Here is a 22,650-nt window from a genome sequence, read left to right as displayed (position 1 = left end):
AGTAGCAATAAATCTCTCCACTGCATCCAACCAATAGCGGGTCTTGCTACGGGCAAGCAGGATTTTTGCCCGGGACGCCACCTCCCGGAGGGCGCCGCCGCCGTGGCAAGATCCGCTACTGGTGCCGCGTGGTGCTGTGTAGATGCGGTGCTGTGTGGTGTGCGATGAAGTCATCGCGCACCGCACTGCATTGTGGGAGTGGCACATAGATGCTAGAGGTCATAATTGACCTCTAGTGTCTATGTGGTGCTATGGGAGAGACTTCATGATGTCTCTCCCATAGATCCGAGGAGCGGTGCCGGTGGCCGGAGACGGAGGGCAGCAGCGGGCGGGAAGCCGGAGCGAGGATTGTATTAATATTTTTTTTTGTAAGCGGCGCAACTAGGGGGCACAGTACTGGGGGCACAACTCTACTGGGGGCACAGTACTAGGGTAATACTACTGGGGGCACAACTTTACAGGGGGCACAGTACTGGGGGCAATACTACTGTGGGCACAGCTACAGAGGACATACATGACCACGCCCCTTCACCATGAAGCCATGCCCCTATTTTTTCGCCCTGGGCGCCACCAGCTCTAGATCTGGCCCTGCATCCAACATCTACTTTCATGCACCTCTGGATCACGCCCATTGTTCCAGGAAAGCACTGGAATCTGAGAAAATTTGATTTTCGTCTGGTAGCAATAAAATCTGAACTTAATATACATTTCCTCTGAAAAAAAATTATTCTCAGTGAATTACTGAAATATATGTGATCATCGGACATCCCCGTCTCACAGACTCCACCGGTGTTCTTCAGGTAAATGATGTATCCGGTTACAAAGCCTTCCTGAGACTCATCTGTTGGATAAGGGCTCCAGTCCAATGACAGGGAATTTGCATTGATCTTACGGATTTCAGCTTTTGGCTTGACGGAAGACACTAGAAGGAGAAGCAAGTCTGTAACATTTCTAGAGTGACGGTATTATACAATGTATCAGTTCCTGTGTGGATATTTGTATAACTGGTTGAGTAGTGATGTAATAAACTCAAAATGTGTGACATGGCTGTATTATATAGAGTAAAACAAAGTGTTTGTGCTTACCCAATTCCACTGTATACCCCATCCTACTCCCCAGTAAGTGTTCTCCGTCTTCTTTGGATCCATGAATATGGAAATGATATCTCACGCCTGGTCTAAAGGCACCTGAAAAATATAAGAAAGAACTGTTGACAAACCTCTAACAGACCAGAAGGATGATTTATCAAGCAGTGAAAACAGTGAAGTTGTTGCCAATAGAAACCAATCAGCCTTGACTTAGCATTTAGAAATTACATTCAATAAAATGATAGGTGGGAGCTGATTGGGTGCTTTGGGCAACTTCTCCACTGGTCCTTTTCTCCACCCTTAGCACTGCTTCATACATCAACCCCCTAGACCAGTGGCTCCAAAACTTGGTCCTCAAGGAACCCCAACAATTCATGTTTCCCAGGTCACCTAGCAGGTACACAGGTGTAGTCATTACACACTGAAACATTTTAAAAGATCCACAGGTGGAGTTAATTATTTCACTTGTGAGTCTGTAAGGATACCTTGAGGACTGAGTTTGGGAATCACTGCCCTAGATCATAAAAAGGAAATAAATCTATCAAACGTGGCCATGATCTCCCCTGAATGTGGGGATGGTTCAGTAGATCTAGGGTGGTGCTTGCTTTTCAACATTTTTTAAAGTCTATGTTTTTTGTTGGGGAATATCATAGCTCTTTTTATATAACCAGTAAAACAAAACAAAACAAGTTATCTTATATAAAAGAGTTAGACTATTCACAAAAATATATAGATAACTAATAATTCAGTGGCTTAGGCTGCTGATTACATAAAAATAACACTAAGGGGGAATTCAATTGAAATGTAAAAGAATCCTGTGGCAAGGGGTATTTCCCACAGCTGCAGGGTTTTCCTATTAGAGGAGAGATGGGTGGTTTTGACAACTTAAGCCTTAGTAAATCTACCCCTAAGCTTTAGAGACCCTGCTCCAAATCCTATAGCCAATTTTTCGTCACCTTGGAGAAGCCACCTCTCAGTTTGTCTGTCACACTGAACGCTTGCTATGGTAGTCACACTATGAGCATTAGTTATAAAGGGTGAATAGCCCTGTTGCTGGTATTGTCCTTACCTCCGGTAATAACCCCAAAAGGTTATTACTGTAGGTAAGGTTTGACGGCTATTACCAAGTACCCCCTTCTGTTAGCAGGGCTGTCTTAACTACTTTGTAGGCCCTGGACAAAGCAATGCACTGGAGGCCCTTACACGCCCATTCATGGGAATAAATACAATTTATTTTTTTTTAACCCATAAATGACCTCTCTTGCAGTCCCACGCCGTCCCTCTACATACTTCAATATAGTGAATGACTGTCAGCACTCTGATTGGTGGTTAGCTTGAGCCACCCACCAATCAGCATCATAGACGTGCACAGCTAATTTTATTAGGGGGTGCACCACCGGAGGGGTGTGTCCAGCACCACCTTTTGGGCGTGTCTAGCACTGCCCTTTGGGTGTGTCCAGCACCACCTTTTGGGCGTGTCTAGCACTGCCCTTTGGGACATGTCTAGCACTATTTTACATTCTCTCAGTAAAATCATATGGTTTAATCTAATTTCTTCCTAGTTCCTGATAATAAAGTAGATATAACACCCCAGAGAAATAAAAATAAACATAATAGTGCGTCCACCGGCCAGTACTGATTGTCTGCTATGGCATATCCCTGAGTCATAGCTGCCGCTACACCCTATCCCTGCTTACACTTCCCCAACCTATCCCTGACCCAGTGGCGGAACTAGAGAGTGGTGGGCCTTGGTGCATATGCATTCCCTTCCCTCCGCCACACACCCTAACCTTTGTACCCCCAACACCTACAACCTGATTTTGAATGGGCCATACTACAAAAAACGGGAGATTTAGGGGGCCGAACATTTTAGTTTTTGTATAACACGAGTAACGTTTAAAATTTACACGTGTCATCAGAGCCACATACAATGTAGATCCAAGAAGCATAAATGCAGTTATACTATATGTACCCATTGGATTTCATCCCTGCCTGCATTTACTTAACTGGGTATTTTTTTTTTCCAAAAAAAGTCTTAGAAATTGTTGTTTTTTTATGAATGAATTAGAACATCTATTTAAAACAAAAAAATTAAAAGTAACATTTTTTAATGAACATTGGCTAAACATCGATGGTTGATATATCAGACCACCAATGATCGAAACAGCGAGACCATCGTGAACTTGCTGCTACTCTCTGCAGCCTCTGGTGTACATAGGGAAGCTAAGGCTTACCTCCCAACTTTGATGTTCACAGAAGCGGGACTCATGCGCGTCAAAGCCACGTGTGCTCCCGGAAAAGGGGTGTGGCCTCGGGAAAAGGGGGCGTAGATTCACAGTGATGCCACCATTGTAAGCCACGCCTCCCTTGTCCATCACTGAAGGGGGTATGCCAGCGCTCTGTGAGCTGCTGGCATGCCCCCTCTCCCTGTCACTCGTGAATAGACGCGGTTCTGCTAAGCAGGGCAACGAGTGACAGGGGCTTCCCAACTGCCCCCCCTCACTGTGGGACACTGCGGCCCGTGGGTGTGACAGCGGGACATTCCCAGAAAAAGGGGACTGTCCAGCGAGAATCGGGACAGTTGGGAGGTATGGGTAAGGGAGGCTTCTAATACATTTCCCTGGCTGCCGCTAATCTCTACAGCAGCGGGGTGTAGATTCCGCTAGCCTGCACAATCCAGTGAGGTGCAGTGAGGTCAATGGCTGGTGAGGCACTGGCTACTATCAAAGCCAGATTTACACACGCATATGATTTGATGGTGAGTTATGAGTATAAAAATGATTAGAAAGACACAAGGATGATATCAATATTAAGCAGGATTGTATCTGCACACACAATTTGTTTAATAAAGATGTGGAACTGAAGCCCCAACTCAAAAAGACCCTTATTGTATGTTTAATAATTATCATTCAATTTAGGGGTGCTACCAACTACAGCTATGGTGAATGCAATGGAGGAAGAGAAAGAAAGGGCTGTATTATCGATGCACAAAAGGAGAGGTGACCTAATTGTCACACCCACCACAAAATTCATAAAATTTAACTTTTATTATTATAAGATTAAAAAGTGTGAAAATAAAAGACAGCTCAAGTGAATGTGTCGCCTTCCAGAAATTGAATCCCTATCACTTGAGATGTCTTTTCATTCAGTGACATTAACACTCTGATTAGCTTACGAGCGTAACAATCAGAATTCATATATCAACAGTATATCAATATTTGTGACATAAGGTAGATATTCATCCCTTAAGGTACATTATATATCAATCTTGTACCTATATTAATTCTAACTAAATCCTGGTATTGCACTCATTCTGTCTGGATGACTATGAGTAATAGATACACTAAACAGGAATGAGTGGATATTGGAGTGAGAGGATATATTAATACTAGTGACAAATCCATAACCCCTGCAGACTACATTATTAGTACCGTCAATATTAGTACAAGTGGCCAATAAGACAACTTGGAGACGAACTGCTGATAACTAGACAAATTGTTAGACTGGCTGAGAACAAGGACGACATTACATGTGTTTGGACATTTAGAATAAGACACGCTGACACATATTTTAATCTCAAATCACCTTTATTATTCCAATTACACTTGTTATATGTTGTGTATATGTCAAAGTTTTAACCTCTATGTTTCGCTCATACTCCTAGTTTGTGTGTTAGTTATTTTCACACTTTTTAATCTTATAATAATAAAAGTAAAATGTTATGAATTTTTTGGTGGGTGCGACAATTAGGTCACCTCTCCTTTTGTGCATCGACAATACAGCCCTTTCTTTCTCTTCCTCCATGATATCAATAATACAAAGATGATATTTCCTTGTTATCATCTTTGTATTATTCTAATCATTTTTATACTCAAAACTATGGATGGTACAGGTGAGACTCTGCCTATCCTGATCGCACGTCACTGGTAATCATAGCAGTGATTGGCTGCATGGCAGGCATTGGGGGAGGGAACTAGGAAGCAGAGGGGCCAGGAGGTACCCCTGAGAGTGGCAGCTGCTGGAAGATTATCTTCCAGCAGCTGCACAGTGGGTACTTCAGGCCATTTGCATCAATGCGACCATGTAAGGAACAGCCAAGCCTGGTATGGTTACACCCGATGCGACCGTGCCAGGCGACTGGTTAAAGGATAAATCAGCTCCAAATTCTCTCCGGCCAATAACATGGGGGATTCATATAGTTAAAAGACCTGTGTTAGATTGTAACACAGCAGCTGATTATCACAGCATATGTTACAGATTACAATGTAACTGACTTGCAGCTCTGGGAGTTAACCCACAGCGGTAAGTACTCCCAACTGCAGGTGTCCCAGACATCCACAGTCAGCTATTTTGTTTGAAAATTTTGTTTTTTAGGGTATGGACTTACAGTATATTTTAATATACAAAATGTAATTTTATTTATCTGCGGTCACCAGATTGTAAGCTTGCGAGCAGGGCCTTCTTACACAGTCTTCTTATGACTGTATTGTTCCCAATTGTAAAGCGCAACTGGTGCTATGTAAATGTAACTAAGGGCCTAATTCAGATCTGATCGCAGCAGCAAATTTCTTAGCTAATGGGCAAAACTGTGTGGGTCATTCCGAGTTGATCGCTCGCTCGCTATTTTTTGCAGTGCTGCGAACAGATAGTCGCCACCTATAGGGGAGTGTATTTTAGCCTTGCAAGTGTGCAGCCGAGCTGTACAAAAACATTTTGTGCAGTTTCAGAGTAGCTCTGAACTTACTCAGCCCTTGCGATCACTTCAGCCTGTCCGGGACCGGAATTGACGTCAGACACCCTCCTGCAAACGCTTGGACACGCCTGCATTTTTCCAAACACTGCCAGAAAATGGTCAGTTGACACCCACAAACGCCCTCTTCCTGTCAATCTCCTTGCGATCGGCTGTGCGAATGGATTCTTTGTAAAATCCAATGCTCAGCAATGATCCGCTTTGTACCCGTATGACGCGCCTGCGCATTGTGGTGCATACACATGCGCTGTTCTGACCTGATCGAAGCGCAGTGAAAAATCCTAGCGTGCGATCAGGTTGGAATGACCCCCTATGTGCACTGCAGGGGGAACAGATGTAATATGTGCAAAGAGAGTAGATTTGGGTGTGGTGTTATCCAACTGAAATCTAATTTGCAGTGTAAAAATAAAGCAGCCAGTATTTACCCTGCACAGAAACAAAATAACCCACCCAAATCTAACTCTCTCTGCACATGTTATATCTGCCCCCCCCCCCCTCCTGCAGTGCACATGGTTTTGCCCATTAGCTAACAGATTTTCTGCTGCAATCAGATCTGAAATAGGCCCTAAATGCTAATTAACACAGAGGGTCATTCCGAGTTGATCGCACGTAGCAACTTTTTGATGCTCGTGCAATCAACCTGACGCTGCCTATGGGGGGAGTGTACTTTAGCATAGCAGGGCTGCGATCGCATGTGCAGCCCTGCTATGCTAAAAAAAGTTTCCTGCCAAACAAGAGTAGCCCTGCAGCTACTTACCAGTGCGACGGATCCAGCGATAAAGGTCCCGGCTGTAACGTCAGACAGACGCCTGGACACGCCTGTGTTTGACTTACCACGCCCGGGAAATGGGGAGTAGATGCCCCGATCCTCCTTCCCGCTGTCAATCTTATTGCGACCGCGCCTGAGATCGCTTTCATCGGTCCTGGAGTTGTTGCCCGGCAACGGCCGTCGCTAGGCAATGACGCGCATGCGCAATGCGAGCGCAGCCGCAGTTCCGACCCGTTTGCATTGCAATGAAGAACCGCTGCGTGCGAACGGGTCGGAGTGACCCCTACTGTGCAGAAAATACGGCAGCTATGTGCATACAAGGTTAGAAAAGAAGTGTCTTTATACTAGATAAGAAAATATATAAATGAGTATTACAGAACTGTTTAACTCGTTGGTTATGACTGTCTTTCAAATAAGAAATTGTATTAGTTTTTCGTAATTTTCTTACCGGATGTGACAACGTCGCTGTCAATGCTGGAATTGTACTTTTTCCATTGAAGGTCACAGTGAGGACGTTTGGGTTCATTGCACCATTCCACCACATATCCAAGCAGAGTAGGGTTCCGTTCCCACTGTAGGTAAATTCCCCCATCTCTGCTGGAAGTCTTCTGGACAGCCACATGCTCATCGTCTGAAATGACAGCAGAAGATGCCTCATGGAATGTCCGGCATTGCTGTGTATCGCAGTTGTTAGCAGCTGATTGACAGGTGTTATGGCGGCTGGAATAAGCTAACAAGGAAGGGTAGGGTATGACTAGCCCAAATCCAGAATGTTCCACAGGTTCTGCATGAGGACAGCCATAACGTCATGTACGGATGTAAGGTCAACAACCAACGTCCACATACACTTAGGTTGACATGATTAAATATTGACACATTGAGAATGTCAGCATTTAACATGCCGACACCAGAATGTCAGCATATGTTTTTTATTTATTTTAGCCTAACGCTAAGCATGGGGGGAAAAATATGTTGGCAATCTGGTGTTGACTTGTTAAATGTCAATATTCCCAACGTATTAACATTTTAACCATGTTGACCTAAGTGTATGTCGACATATTGTTTGTTGACCTAATATCCGTTTCGACATTCCAACAGTCACCAATCAGAACATGTCGGCATTCTGGTGTCAACATTCTGAATTTCAACTAGCTGACTGGAAATCAACAAATAAGGGATAGGACTAAATTGGGATGCGGTCAGGAGCCCGACAGTCAAAATACCAACAGCGGAACCCCGACGGATCAGTAGGTAAGTACTGGGGCTAGGGTTAGGCTGTGGGGGTGGGGGAGGTTGGGGTTCGGTTGCAGGGGGGGGGTGCGGTTAGGGTTAAGCTGCAGGAGGGGTGGTTTAGTGTTAAAGTACCGTGGCCAATTGGGGTCATGGCTGTAGGGACTGTGACTGCTGGGATTTCGTACCCATTTTACTAAAAAGTGACTTTGCAATTCCAGTGGTTTACTAGCAGGATTGCATGAAGCAGATTTACTAAAGCCCATGCCGTTGCAATTCTGCACAGAATCCAGAGTTAGGAATAGAATTGTCCATGGAAGCACCATTAATGTTTTTCCCTTTAGAAATAGAGAACCTCCAGGCAAGGTTAGAAACTGATGCACAACCAATGAAAAAAATGAGTTGGCTGCAACAGGTGTGATGCTGAGCGTGCAGTGTGCTCTATCTGGCCAATCAGAAGGAGAGGAGCCACAGTATACTTATAACGAGCGTAATCATTATGTAATGAGTCAGGAGGCAGATACGGTAACATTGCTAATTCTCTGATGGGGAAACGATTTTATTAACATAGTAACGTGAAAATGATCGCTCCATTTAGAAACATAGCAACATTATTTATTAATTGGACTGTAGGGGAAAGATGAAATCATTAGTAAATTGGTGCTTTCATGACTTGCATGAGATAATGGGGGGCAATGTAATTGCTGTGATTCTGGTGCCCCTAACGAAGCAACAATTTAAAATGCAAAAACAGATTTTGCATAATTGTGTCGCAGTGGGCGGAGGATGATTATATTATTCGCATCACAGTTTGACCTGACTTCAGATAGCTCCAGTCCTTATGTCCCAGAGGGGAACTCAGGTTATAGGCAAGTATGTAAAAGACATTTTAGTATTATTATTATTATTATTATTATTTATTACTATCATCATTCTATAGATGAAGCAGTGCATTTGATTCCGCATAAGCAGTATGGCCTTACCATTTGTTCTGGCTCTAGGGATCCTTAGCTCAGTGGCTGGAGATTTGCCAGCTCCATTCTCCGCCATGACGCTAAAGGCGTACGCTTGTCTACCTATTGATATCCGTGAGCTGTTCTCCTGTGCAGAGACTTTGCTGTTGTTGCTTATGAGCGCGCCCTCTAGCGTCCACCATCTGATGTTGTAGTGAGATATAATTCCATTGGCACTAAATGCTGGTGAAGGCTAAATAATATAAGAGAGAATGTATGTAATTTAATGCATAAATACAAACTGTAATCAGAGATACAGCACATCAAATAACCATACCTTTTATATATTAGAAATAGACTAATGCATTTGTATTTTTAAGAATTTGGTGGTTGTCATATTGTAGTAGGCCTTCGCGTTTCAAGCTCCTCCTGAGCTCTTCCTCAGGGCTAATGTAAGGATGTGCCCTGTGGGCACATCCGCGCTGGGTGCGTGGCGGCGGCGGCGGGTGTCCGGTGCAGGGATTACCCTTTTCCCTGCACCGGACCCCAGGCTGGAGGGTTTGAACGTTGGCGCCCTCCGGGAGCCAATCGCGGCTCCCGGAGCGGCAGCCAATAGGAGAGAGACGCGGCGAGCCAATCGGCGCTCGCCGCGTCATAGGCCCCGCCCCCGGCGTCTGACGTCAGACGCCGGGCGGGACGGAGCGAAGGAGGCCGCGCCGAAGAGCGGCAGAAGACACGGGCGGGAGCCGAAGAGGTGGCGCGCGCAGAAGAGCGCGAAGAAGGAAGAGGAGGAGCCCGCGCGCAGGAGGGGAAAGAAGAGAGAAGACGGCCGGGAGCAGCGGGGACGGAGGCCGGCGCGCCGGAGCGCAGAAGATCCAGACGCCGCAAGGAGAAGATTGAAGAAGGAGGAAGATGTCCAGCGGCGGCTGGACGCAGAGGAGAGACGGCGGCGCCGCTGGCCAGGACGGGTCAGCGGCAGAAGAGAAAGCCAGAGGCCCCCGGATTAGGTAAGGCCTCGGTGAGGCAATCCTCCCCTCTTCCTCCCTCGACCACCAGGGACGGGCATTAGGCCCGAGGGGCACGTTCAGGCACTAGGCCTGTGGGGACATTAGAGGGCGCTAGGCCCTAGTGGATTTGTGGCCAATTAGGGATATGAAAGGTGACCCTGGGCACAAGGCCCAGGTCACCCAACGGGCGGCAAGTTAGGCGGGCGCTAGGCCCGTGGGCAAAGTCAGGCCTCCGGCCTGTGGGCAGTTAGGGGGCGCTAGGCCCAGCGAAGCAGCGTTTCCCTGAGGTGAGTAAAGGTGGTACTGGGCGCTAGGCTCAGGCCACCCTGAGAGTACGGTAGGTGGGTGAGCTGTGCGGTCCCCACTACTGGGTGTTCTGGGTCGGGTAGATAAAGGGACAGCACCGTTTTATGTTGTAACTCCGATAGTGTGTTATATGTTGTTACCGTGCAGGGCAAAGTGTATGTGTTGTGTAAGTTGTGCATAGTTGTGTTGCACCACACCCACAGAGCTAGTTTGAGGGCTCCGCTGTTGTAGATAGTATAGGGTGTGACACTAGGTCAGAGTTAGGCCCTGCACGGCTGTTTCTCTTTGCCTCCTTACAGGGACCTGTAAGTGGAGAAGATCAGAGTGCAAGACTCGTGACGGTGAGTAGCATCCGTGTACGTCTGTCCCTTGTTTGTCCCCGAGCGCCGGAGTTAGGATTGCTCACGGACGTGAGAATCCCTTTCATCACACTACGTGCGAAAGCGCGAGTGTGTGAAAGCTGGGTAGCTGAGGCTTTGTGCCGGTGATGACCATTCACCCAGCCGGTGAAGGTCGCAGCCACCCCTGGGGTATCCCCTGTTCCACCGGAAGAAGGGTCGATACCCCTTTGATGTAAACCCTTCTCTCCTCAGCTAGGTCGTCGGTCAGCTCCGAGAGGGAATCGCCGTGTCCGGATCCGAGTGAAGATTTCCAGGTCCGTTGAGGGTTCCGGTACCTGAAGGTGAGAGCGAGCGGCGCCTGGTGAGTACCGAGTCTACACCTGCACGGCAGCAGGCACCGCCACACGCACAGCAGCCGCACCTCTCACACTTGGCGTAGTCGGCAGGATAAAAGAGACCGGATCACGGACACGATGTGGAACGCCACCAAGAAGACCTCCCTGCGGACGGCTCCGGAGAAGACTCACCCCTGGACGTGTGCGGACCAGAGCGACTGGGTGACGGTGTCTGGGGAAGACATCCTGAAGATGGTGCAGCGGTCGGTCCAGCGCGACAAAGAAGAGCGCCGGGAGAAGGGGCGCAAGAAAGCCGCTGTGACGCCCTGCAAGAAATGTCGGCAAATGGGTCACTTTGCCGACGAGTGTACTTGGCGAAAGACGTCCCCAAAGAAGGTGGTCCAGGAAGCGGACCGAAGACGTCAGAAGGGCCAAGCGAAGAAGGAGTCCTGGTGTTTGCTCTGCGGAAACTACGGGCATGAGCACAACAGTTGTCCTTGGAACGAAGAGTTGAGCGAAGACGAGGTTGATTTCCGGTGTGAAAACTGTGGAGATCCCCGACATCGGCTCCTGGAATGTCCATGGACTGAAGACCGGACGGACTACGAGGCCACGGTGAAGCAGCTGACTGAGTCTCGTCAGCAGCTTTGGGACCGGGTGGCTGCAGAGCCTGTGTGTGCGCTCTGCGAGGCGAGAGGACATGCGCTTCCCGATTGTCCGTGGAACGAAGACCGGATGATTGCGGATGGTCGCGCCCAGAGATGGGAGGAGGAAACCAGGGAAATGGAGCGGAAGGCCTTGCTGGAAGTTAATTCGCAGGTGCCCATTTCTTCGGAGCCGGAACCAACGGGTGAAGATTCCCCAGTGAAGGAGGTGGACCAGGAACCCGTCTTGGAGAAGGTGGCAGTGGCCCTCCCTTGTTGGAAGTGTCGGCGACCAGGACATGCGGCCAGTGAGTGCCCTTGGGAAGATGCCGAGGACCTACTCTGTCCCAAGAAAGTGACCCCAGTAAGGCAGAATCCTTTCCCGCATGAGGCGGAGGTGGACGACTGGGAGGTGAAGAGGCCACGCTGTCAAGAAAAGCGTGAAGACCCAGTGACTGAGACGTCCGGAATCTCCCCGCGATGGAACCGTCCACGACCAGGACGTGCGGAACAGGAGTGTCCTGGGTACCAAGAGATGCCAGCGGAAGCGCAGGAGTACGCTGAGGAAGAAAAGGATCCAGCGGAAGCGAAGGAGTACGCTGAGGAAACAGAGGTGCCAGCGGAAAAGAATAAGTACGCTGAGGAGACCCCAGTCCAGATATCGGAAGAGGACTCTGACTACGGTGAGCTGTCCGCCGACGAATCCCTCCCAGAACAGATGGAGGACGACTCTGGCATCGGAAGCGCCGACGAGAGTGACTGGCAGGATCGGGTGGAGTCATGCTCCCAGTTGAATGCCCTCCGTGAAGAGGAGGAGATAGTCCTGGAGCAAGAATACCTGCCAGGAGTGCCGAAATGGACCGACGTACGGGGACAGGACTGTGATGCCGTGGGAGGACCCGTTCCAGAGGAAGACACAGGACCTTTGGAGATGCCCCACGAGGAAATCCGACATGTGGTGGCTGTTGCCCGGGAGGAAACGGATGCCCCGGAGGATTCCGCTGTTGGGTGGTGGTCGATACCACACCCGGACGACAGGGACGAAGCCACAGACGGAATCGGAGGCCAAGAGTGGGTGACTGTTGTCCCCGTGGAGGAAGATTCCCCTTGGTGGCCAACGTCGAGTGGCCGTGAAGAGATGTCACTCCCCCAGAGGATCCGCCGATGGAGGTCAGGACGCAAGAGGAACCCGGAGCTGGAGGAGGAAGGATGTGGGGTCACAGCTGGTCCAGGCTGGGCCCCCGAATGCACCCTCGCCGGAAGGACCTTGGAATTCCCTGACCCGCGGACGATGGACGTCGTAAGGAACTTTGTAGGGACTACAAAGGAAAAAGGGGGGGGAAATGTAAGGATGTGCCCTGTGGGCACATCCGCGCTGGGTGCGTGGCGGCGGCGGCGGGTGTCCGGTGCAGGGATTACCCTTTTCCCTGCACCGGACCCCAGGCTGGAGGGTTTGAACGTTGGCGCCCTCCGGGAGCCAATCGCGGCTCCCGGAGCGGCAGCCAATAGGAGAGAGACGCGGCGAGCCAATCGGCGCTCGCCGCGTCATAGGCCCCGCCCCCGGCGTCTGACGTCAGACGCCGGGCGGGACGGAGCGAAGGAGGCCGCGCCGAAGAGCGGCAGAAGACACGGGCGGGAGCCGAAGAGGTGGCGCGCGCAGAAGAGCGCGAAGAAGGAAGAGGAGGAGCCCGCGCGCAGGAGGGGAAAGAAGAGAGAAGACGGCCGGGAGCAGCGGGGACGGAGGCCGGCGCGCCGGAGCGCAGAAGATCCAGACGCCGCAAGGAGAAGATTGAAGAAGGAGGAAGATGTCCAGCGGCGGCTGGACGCAGAGGAGAGACGGCGGCGCCGCTGGCCAGGACGGGTCAGCGGCAGAAGAGAAAGCCAGAGGCCCCCGGATTAGGTAAGGCCTCGGTGAGGCAATCCTCCCCTCTTCCTCCCTCGACCACCAGGGACGGGCATTAGGCCCGAGGGGCACGTTCAGGCACTAGGCCTGTGGGGACATTAGAGGGCGCTAGGCCCTAGTGGATTTGTGGCCAATTAGGGATATGAAAGGTGACCCTGGGCACAAGGCCCAGGTCACCCAACGGGCGGCAAGTTAGGCGGGCGCTAGGCCCGTGGGCAAAGTCAGGCCTCCGGCCTGTGGGCAGTTAGGGGGCGCTAGGCCCAGCGAAGCAGCGTTTCCCTGAGGTGAGTAAAGGTGGTACTGGGCGCTAGGCTCAGGCCACCCTGAGAGTACGGTAGGTGGGTGAGCTGTGCGGTCCCCACTACTGGGTGTTCTGGGTCGGGTAGATAAAGGGACAGCACCGTTTTATGTTGTAACTCCGATAGTGTGTTATATGTTGTTACCGTGCAGGGCAAAGTGTATGTGTTGTGTAAGTTGTGCATAGTTGTGTTGCACCACACCCACAGAGCTAGTTTGAGGGCTCCGCTGTTGTAGATAGTATAGGGTGTGACACTAGGTCAGAGTTAGGCCCTGCACGGCTGTTTCTCTTTGCCTCCTTTACAGGGACCTGTAAGTGGAGAAGATCAGAGTGCAAGACTCGTGACGGTGAGTAGCATCCGTGTACGTCTGTCCCTTGTTTGTCCCCGAGCGCCGGAGTTAGGATTGCTCACGGACGTGAGAATCCCTTTCATCACACTACGTGCGAAAGCGCGAGTGTGTGAAAGCTGGGTAGCTGAGGCTTTGTGCCGGTGATGACCATTCACCCAGCCGGTGAAGGTCGCAGCCACCCCTGGGGTATCCCCTGTTCCACCGGAAGAAGGGTCGATACCCCTTTGATGTAAACCCTTCTCTCCTCAGCTAGGTCGTCGGTCAGCTCCGAGAGGGAATCGCCGTGTCCGGATCCGAGTGAAGATTTCCAGGTCCGTTGAGGGTTCCGGTACCTGAAGGTGAGAGCGAGCGGCGCCTGGTGAGTACCGAGTCTACACCTGCACGGCAGCAGGCACCGCCACACGCACAGCAGCCGCACCTCTCACACTAATCTGGAGCTTGAAATGCGTTGGCCTACTACCTGTACATTGTGGACACACCTCACCGGGAAAGCCTTGGAGCCTCTGCATGGTCCAGCAATTCCAGTTAGGTTTGACATTCTGTTTTTATGCTTTGATTTGGGCAAAACCAGAGGAAAATCACTCTGTCTCCATTAAACAGACCATCAGGCCCTACCCCCACCTCAATCCACCCCTTCCCCGCAGAGGTGCAAAAGCATTGCACGGCGGCAATGCTTTCACACCCTCCAAGTAGCTCCCTAGCTGCACTGGCTGGTGGCTACCTGCCATGTTCTGGGTTGCAGCGGCTGCGTGTGAAGTCACGCAGCCACCGCGGCCCACCCCCGCAACTGTCCGGATATGCCTACGTTGTCCGGACCACTCCCCACCAACGGCGTTCTTACGCCATTGGCACGCCCCCACCCACCCCTCTGCCGCCTCTGCCTGCTTTCGCGTCTCACTGGTTGCGCATGCGCAGTGTGCCCGCTATGCGGGCACACTGCATAAAGGGCGTCAGCCTCTGAATTAGGCTCTGTATTCATTCAACATCATCTTTTTATTACCATTGTACTTTTCTGTGAAATAAACATGTTTTTTGAAGAGATGAGCGGGTTCGGTTCCTCGGAATCCGAACCCCCCCGAACTTCACCCATTTTACACGGGTCCGAGGCATACTAGGATTCTCCCGTATGGCTCGGTTAACCCGAGCTCGCCCGAACGTCATCATCCCGCTGTCAGATTCTCGCGAGATTCGGATTCTATATAAGGAGCCGCGCGTCGCCGCCATTTTTCACTCATGCATTGGAAATGATAGTGAGAGGACGTGGCTGGTGTCCTCTCACTTTGTTTCAGGGGGCTGCAAATATCTTTATTCTGGGGACCAGCAGTATTATAGGAGGAGTACAGTGCAGAGTTTTGCTGACCAGTGACCACCAGTATTATACGTTGTCTGCCTGAAAAACGCTCCATATCTGTGCTCAGTGTGCTGCATATATCTGTGCTCACACTGCTTTATTGTGGGGACTGGGGACCAGCAGTATATTATATAGGAGGAGTACAGTGCAGAGTTTTGCTGACCAGTGACCACCAGTATACGTTGTCTGCCTGAAAAACGCTCCATATCTGTGCTCAGTGTGCTGCATATATCTGTGCTAACTGCTCACACTGCTTTATTGTGGGGACTGGGGACCAGCAGTATTATATAGGAGGAGTACAGTGCAGAGTTTTGCTGACCAGTGAAGAACAGTATTATACGTTCTCTGCCTGCAAAACGCTCCATATCTGTGCTCAGTGTGCTGCATATATCTGTGCTCACACTGCTTTATTGTGGGGACTGGGGACCAGCAGTATTATATAGGAGGAGTACAGTGCAGAGTTTTGCTGACCAGTGACCACCAGTATTATACGTTCTCTGCCTGAAAAACGCTCCATATCTGTGCTGCATTGTAGTATATAGTAGGAGTACAGTGCATAATTTTGCTGACCACGAGTATATAATATATAGGAGTACGGTACAGAAGGCCACTGCTCTACCTACCTCTGTGTCGTCAAGTATACTATCCATCCATACCTGTGGTGCATTTAAGTTTTGCACAGTTTGCTGACCACCAGTATATAATATATAGCAGTACGGTACAGTAGGCCACTGCTCTACCTACCTCTGTGTCGTCAAGTATACTATCCATCCATACCTGTGGTGCATTTAAGTTTTGCACAGTTTGCTGACCACCAGTATATAATATATAGCAGTACGGTACAGTAGGCCACTGCTCTACCTACCTCTGTGTCGTCAAGTATACTATCCATCCATACCTGTGGTGCATTTAAGTTTTGCACAGTTTGCTGACCACCAGTATATAATATATAGCATTACGGTACAGTAGGCCACTGCTCTACCTACCTCTGTGTCGTCAAGTATACTATCCATCCATACCTGTGGTGCATTTAAGTTTTGCACAGTTTGCTGACCACCAGTATATAATATATAGCAGTACGGTACAGTAGGCCACTGCTCTACCTACCTCTGTGTCGTCAAGTATACTATCCATCCATACCTGTGGTGCATTTCAGTTGTGCGCAGTATATATAGTAGTAGGCCATTGCTATTGATACTGGCATATAATTCCACACATTAAAAAATGGAGAACAAAAATGTGGAGGGTAAAATAGGGAAAGATCAAGATCCACTTCCACCTCGTGCTGAAGCTGCTGCCACTAGTCATGGCCGAGACAATGAAATGCCATCAACGTCGTCTGCCAAGGCCGATGCCCAATGTCATAGTAGAGAGCATGTAAAATCCAAAACACAAAAGTTCAGTAAAATGGCCCAAAAATCAAAATTAAAAGCGTCTGAGGAGAAGCATAAACTTGCCAATATGCCATTTACGACACGGAGTGGCAAGGAACAGCTGAAGCCCTGGCCTATGTTCATGGCTAGTGGTTCAGCTTCACATGAGGATGGAAGCACTCATCCTCTCGCTAGAAAAATGAAAAGACTTAAACTGGCAAAAGCACAGCTAAGAACTGTGCGTTCTTCTAAATCACAAATCCTCAGGGAGAGTCCAATTGTGTCGGCTGTGATGCCTGACCTTCCCAACACTGGACGGGAAGAGGTGGCGCCTTCCACCATTCGCACGCCCCCTGCAAGTGCTGGAAGGAGCACCCGCAGTCCAGTTCCTGATAGTTAAATTGAAGATGTCACTGTTGAAGTACACCAGGATGAGGATATGGGTGTTGCTGGCGCTGAGGAGGAAATTGACAAGGAGGATTCTGATGGTGAGTGGTTTGTTTAAGTCGGGCACCCGGGGAGACACCTGTTGTCCATGGGATGAATATGGCCATTGACATGCCTGGTCAAATTACAAAAAAAAATCACCTCTACGGTGTGGAATTATTTTAACACAAATGCGGACAACAGGTGTCAAGCCGTGTGTTGCCTTTGTCAAGCTGTAATAAGTAGAGGTAAGGACGTTAACCACCTTGGAACATCCCCCCTTATTCGTCACCTGGACCGCATTCATCATAAGTCAGTGACAAGTTCAAAAACTTTGGATGACAGAGGAAGCAGTCCACTGACCACTAAATGCCTTCCTCTTGTAACCAAGCTCCTGCAAACCACACCACCAACTCCCTCAGTGTCAATTTCCTCCTTACACAGGAAAGCCAATAGTCCTGCAGGCCACGTCACTGGCAAGTCTGACGAGTCCTCTCCTGCCTGGGATTCCTCCGATGCATCCTTGAGTGTAACGCCTACTGCTGCTGGCGCTGCTGTTGTTGCTGCTGGGAGTCGATCGTCATCCCAGAGGGGAAGTCGGAAGACCACTTGTACTACTTCCAGTAAGCAATTGACTGTCCAACAGTCCTTTGCGAGGAAGATGAAATATCACAGCAGTCATCCTGCTGCAAAGCGGATAACTCAGGCCTTGGCAGCCTGGGCAGTGAGAAACGTGTTTCCGGTATCCACCGTTAATTCACAGGCAACTACAGACTTGATTGAGATACTGTGTCCCCGGTACCAAATACCATCTAGGTTCCATTTCTCTAGGCAGGTGATACCGAAAATGTACACAGACCTCAGAAAAAGAGTCACCAGTGTCCTAAAAAATGCAGTTGTACCCAATGTCCACTTAACCACGGACATGTGGACAAGTGGAGCAGGGCAGACTCAGGACTATATGACTGTGACAGCCCACTGGGTAGATGTATTGCCTCCCGCAGCAAGAACAGCAGCGGCGGCACCAGTAGCAGCATCTCGCAAACGCCAACTCGTTCCTAGGCAGGCTACGCTTTGTATCACCGCTTTCCAGAAGAGGCACACTGTTGACAACCTCTTACAGAAACTGAGGAACATCATCGCAGAATGGCTTACCCCAAATGGACTCTCCTGGGGATTTGTGACATCGGACAACGCCAGCAATATTGTGCGTGCATTACATCTGGGCAAATTCCAGCACGTCCCATGTTTTGTACATACATTGAATTTGGTGGTGCAGAATTATTTAAAAAACGACAGGGGCGTGCAAGAGATGCTGTCGGTGGCCCGAAGAATTGCGGGCCACTTTCGGCATTCAGCCACCGCGTGCCGAAGACTGGAGCACCAGCAAACAGTCCTGAACCTGCCCTGCCATCATCTGAAGCAAGAGGTGGTAACGAGGTGGAATTCAACCCTCTATATGCTTCAGAGGATGGAGGAGCAGCAAAAGGCAATTCAAGCCTATACATCTGCCTACGATATAGGCAAAGGAGGGGGAATGCACCTGACTCAAGCGCAGTGGAGAATGATTTCAACATTGTGCAAGGTTCTGAAACCCTTTGAACTTGCCACACGTGAAGTCAGTTCAGACACTGCCAGCCTGAGTCAGGTCATTCCCCTCATCAGGCTTTTGCAGAAGAAGCTGGAGACATTGAAGGAGGAGCTAAAACAGAGCGATTCCGCTAGGCATGTGGGACTTGTGGATGGAGCCCTTAATTCGCTTAACCAGGATTCACGGGTGGTCAATCTGTTGAAATCAGAGCACTACATTTTGGCCACCGTGCTCGATCCTAGATTTAAAACCTACGTTGTATCTCTCTTTCCGGCAGACACAAGTCTGCAGAGGTTCAAAGACCTGCTGGTGAGAAAATTGTCAAGTCAAGCGGAACGTGACCCGTCAACAGCTCCTCCTTCACATTCTCCCGCAACTGGGGGTGCGAGGAAAAGGCTCAGAATTCCGAGCCCACCCGCTGGCGGTGATGCAGGGCAGTCTGGAGCGAGTGCTGACATCTGGTCCGGACTGAAGGACCTGCCAACGATTACTGACATGTCGTCTACTGTCACTGCATATGATTCTCTCACCATTGAAAGAATGGTGGAGGATTATATGAGTGACCGCATCCAAGTAGGCACGTCAGACAGTCCGTATGTATACTGGCAGGAAAAAGAGGCAATTTGGAGGCCCTTGCACAAACTGGCTTTATTTTACCTAAGTTGCCCACCCTCCAGTGTGTACTCCGAAAGAGTATTTAGTGCAGCCGCTCACCTTGTCAGCAATCGGCGTACGAGGTTACTTCCAGGAAATGTGGAGAAGATGATGTTCATCAAAATGAATTATAATCAATTCCTCCGTGGAAACATTCACCAGCAATTGCCTCCAGAAAGTACACAGGGACCTGAGATGGTGGATTCCAGTGGGCACGAATTAATAACCTGTGAGGAGGGGGATGTACACAGTGAAAGGGGTGAGGAATCGGACGATGAGGAGGAGGTGGACATCTTGCCTCTGTAGAGCCAGTTTGTGCAAGGAGAGATTGATTGCTTCTTTTTTGGTGGGGGCCCAAACCAACCAGTCATTTCGGTCACAGTTGTGTGGCAGACCCTGTCGCTGAAATGATGGGTTTGTTAAAGTGTGCATGTCCTGTTTATACAACATAAGGGTGGGTGGGAGGGCCCAAGGACAATTCCATCTTGCACCTCTTTTTTCTTTCATTTTTCTTTGCATCATGTGCTGTTTGGGGACTATTTTTTTGAAGTGCCATCCTGCCTGACACTGCAGTGCCACTCCTAGATGGGCCAGGTGTTTGTGTCGGCCACTTGTGTCGCTTAGCTTAGCCATCCAGCGACCTTGGTGCACCTCTTTTTTTCTTTGCAACATGTGCTGTTTGGGGACTATTTGTTTGAAGTGCCATCCTGCCTGACACTGCAGTGCCACTCCTAGATGGGCCAGGTGTTTGTGTCAGCCACTTGGGTCGCTTAGCTTAGTCATCCTCGGTGCAAATTTTAGGATTAAAAATTATATTGTGAGGTGTGAGGTGTTCAGAATAGACTGAAAATTAGTGATGAGCACCGGAAATTTTTCGGGTTTTGTGTTTTGGTTTTGGGTTCGGTTCCGCGGCCGTGTTTTGGGTTCGAACGCGTTTTGGCAAAACCTCACCGAATTTTTTTTGTCGGATTCGGGTGTGTTTTGGATTCGGGTGTTTTTTTCAAAAAACCCTAAAAAACAGCTTAAATCATAGAATTTGGGGGTCATTTTGATCCCAAAGTATTATTAACCTCAATAACCATAATTTCCACTCATTTTCAGTCTATTCTGAACACCTCACACCTCACAATATTATTTTTAGTCCTAAAATTTGCACAGAGGTCGCTGGATGGCTAAGCTAAGCGACCCAAGTGGCCGACACAAACACCTGGCCCATCTAGGAGTAGCACTGCAGTGTCACGCAGGATGGCCCTTCCAAAAAACACTCCCCAAACAGCACATGACGCAAAGAAAAAAAGAGGCGCAATGAGGTAGCTGTGTGAGTAAGCTAAGCGACCCTAGTGGCCGACACAAACACCTGGCCCATCTAGGAGTGGCACTGCAGTGTCACGCAGGATGGCCCTTCCAAAAAACACTCCCCAAACAGCACATGACGCAAAGAAAAAAAGAGGCGCAATGAGGTAGCTGTGTGAGTAAGCTAAGCGACCCTAGTGGCCGACACAAACACCTGGCCCATCTAGGAGTGGCACTGCAGGATGGCCCTTCCAAAAAACACTCCCCAAACAGCACATGACGCAAAGAAAAAAAGAGGCGCAATGAGGTAGCTGTGCGAGTAAGCAGGGCCGAAACTAGGATTTCTGTCACCCGGGGCAAGGTAGTCATTTGACCCCCCCCCCCCCCCGCAAAAAATAAATAAAATTATTTTATAATAAATAAATAAAAATAATAAAATAAAAAATAAATAAATAAATAAATAAAAATATTATATATATATATATATATATATATATATATCTCTTTCAGAACTTTTTAACCTGAAAAACTGCCTTTTCTAACATAAATTTCATATCCAGGAAAAAGTGTCCCCATTTTACACATTGCGGCAGGAAAAAGTGTCCCCATTTTACACATTGCGGCAGGAAAAAGTGTCCCCATTTTACACATTGCGGCAGGCACGTGTCCCCATTTTACACAGTAAGCTGGCAAGTGTCCCCATTTTACACAGTACGCTGGCAAGTGTCCCCATTTTACACATTGCGGCAGGCACAGGTCCCCATTTTACACAGTACGCAGGCACAGGTCCCCATTTTACACAGTACGCTGGCAAGTGTCCCCATTTTACACAGTACGCTGGCACAGGTCCCCATTTTACACAGTACGCTGGCACAGGTCCCCATTTTACACAGTACGCTGGCACAGGTCCCCATTTTACACAGTACGCTGGCACAGGTCCCCATTTTACACAGTACGCTGGCACAGGTCCCCATTTTACACATTACGCTGGCACAGGTCCCCATTTTACACAGTACGCAGGCACAGGTCCCCATTTTACACAGTACGCTGGCACAGGTCCCCATTTTACACAGTACGCTGACAGGTCCCCATTTTACACAGTACGCTGGCACAGGTCCCCATTTTACACAGTACGCTGGCACAGGTCCCCATTTTACACAGTACGCTGGCACAGGTCCCCATTTTACACATTACGCTGGCACAGGTCCCCATTTTACACAGTACGCAGGCACAGGTCCCCATTTTACACAGTACGCTGGCACAGGTCCCCATTTTACACAGTACGCTGGCACAGGTCCCCATTTTACACAGTACGCTGGCAAGTGTCCCCATTTTACACAGTACGCTGGCACAGGTCCCCATTTTACACAGTACGCTGGCACAGGTCCCCATTTTACACAGTACGCTGGCACAGGTCCCCATTTTACACAGTACGCTGGCACAGGTCCCCATTTTACACAGTACGCTGGCACAGGTCCCCATTTTACACAGTACGCTGGCACAGGTCCCCATTTTACACAGTACGCTGGCACAGGTCCCCATTTTACACAGTACACAGGCACAGGTCCCCATTTTAAACATTACGGCAGGTGGTGGGGAGAGGGAGGGAGAGAGAGAGAGAGAGAGGAAGGGAGAGGGGCTGACTTACATTTGAAGCGGTTCTCGCCGCTCTTCAGCCGCCTCTCCCTCCTCGTCTGCGCGGCTCCGGGCTCCCCCTTCAGTTCTCCCTCCTCCGGCGGGGTTTAGTTGAATGATGCGTTTGCGCCGTGACGTCACGACGCAATCGCGTCATTCCGCGAAACCCCGCCCCCCGAGCTGGGCACTCGGGAGAAGGGGGTTTAAAAGTGCCGCGGCGGTGTTTGGGGGTCTCGGCGCCCCCTCCAATCCGGCGCCCAGGTCGCCTGCCCCCCTAGCCCCCCCCTAGTTTCGGCCCTGGAGTAAGCTAAGCGACCCTAGTGGCCGACACAAACACCTGGCCCATCTAGGAG

General features: G+C 49.6%; 1 protein-coding gene across 1 annotated transcript in view; it reads right to left on the bottom strand.

Moving 5' to 3' along the window:
* OSMR (oncostatin M receptor) overlaps positions 1-22,650 on the bottom strand; it is a 176,819-nt gene that overhangs the window by 43,025 nt on the left and 111,144 nt on the right. The window contains exons 11-14 of the mRNA XM_063961232.1: positions 8,821-9,043; positions 7,056-7,238; positions 1,086-1,187; positions 743-922 (exon numbers count right to left, since the gene is read on the bottom strand). Of these exons, the coding sequence (XP_063817302.1) occupies positions 743-922; positions 1,086-1,187; positions 7,056-7,238; positions 8,821-9,043 (688 nt within the window). The remainder of the gene's footprint in view (positions 1-742; positions 923-1,085; positions 1,188-7,055; positions 7,239-8,820; positions 9,044-22,650) is intronic.

This window comes from Pseudophryne corroboree, chromosome 1 (genome assembly GCF_028390025.1).
Source record: "Pseudophryne corroboree isolate aPseCor3 chromosome 1, aPseCor3.hap2, whole genome shotgun sequence".
NCBI classification, from domain to species: Eukaryota; Metazoa; Chordata; class Amphibia; order Anura; family Myobatrachidae; genus Pseudophryne; species Pseudophryne corroboree.
Note: the sequence above shows the minus strand (reverse complement) of the source record. Positions and strands in the feature narration are given on the sequence as shown.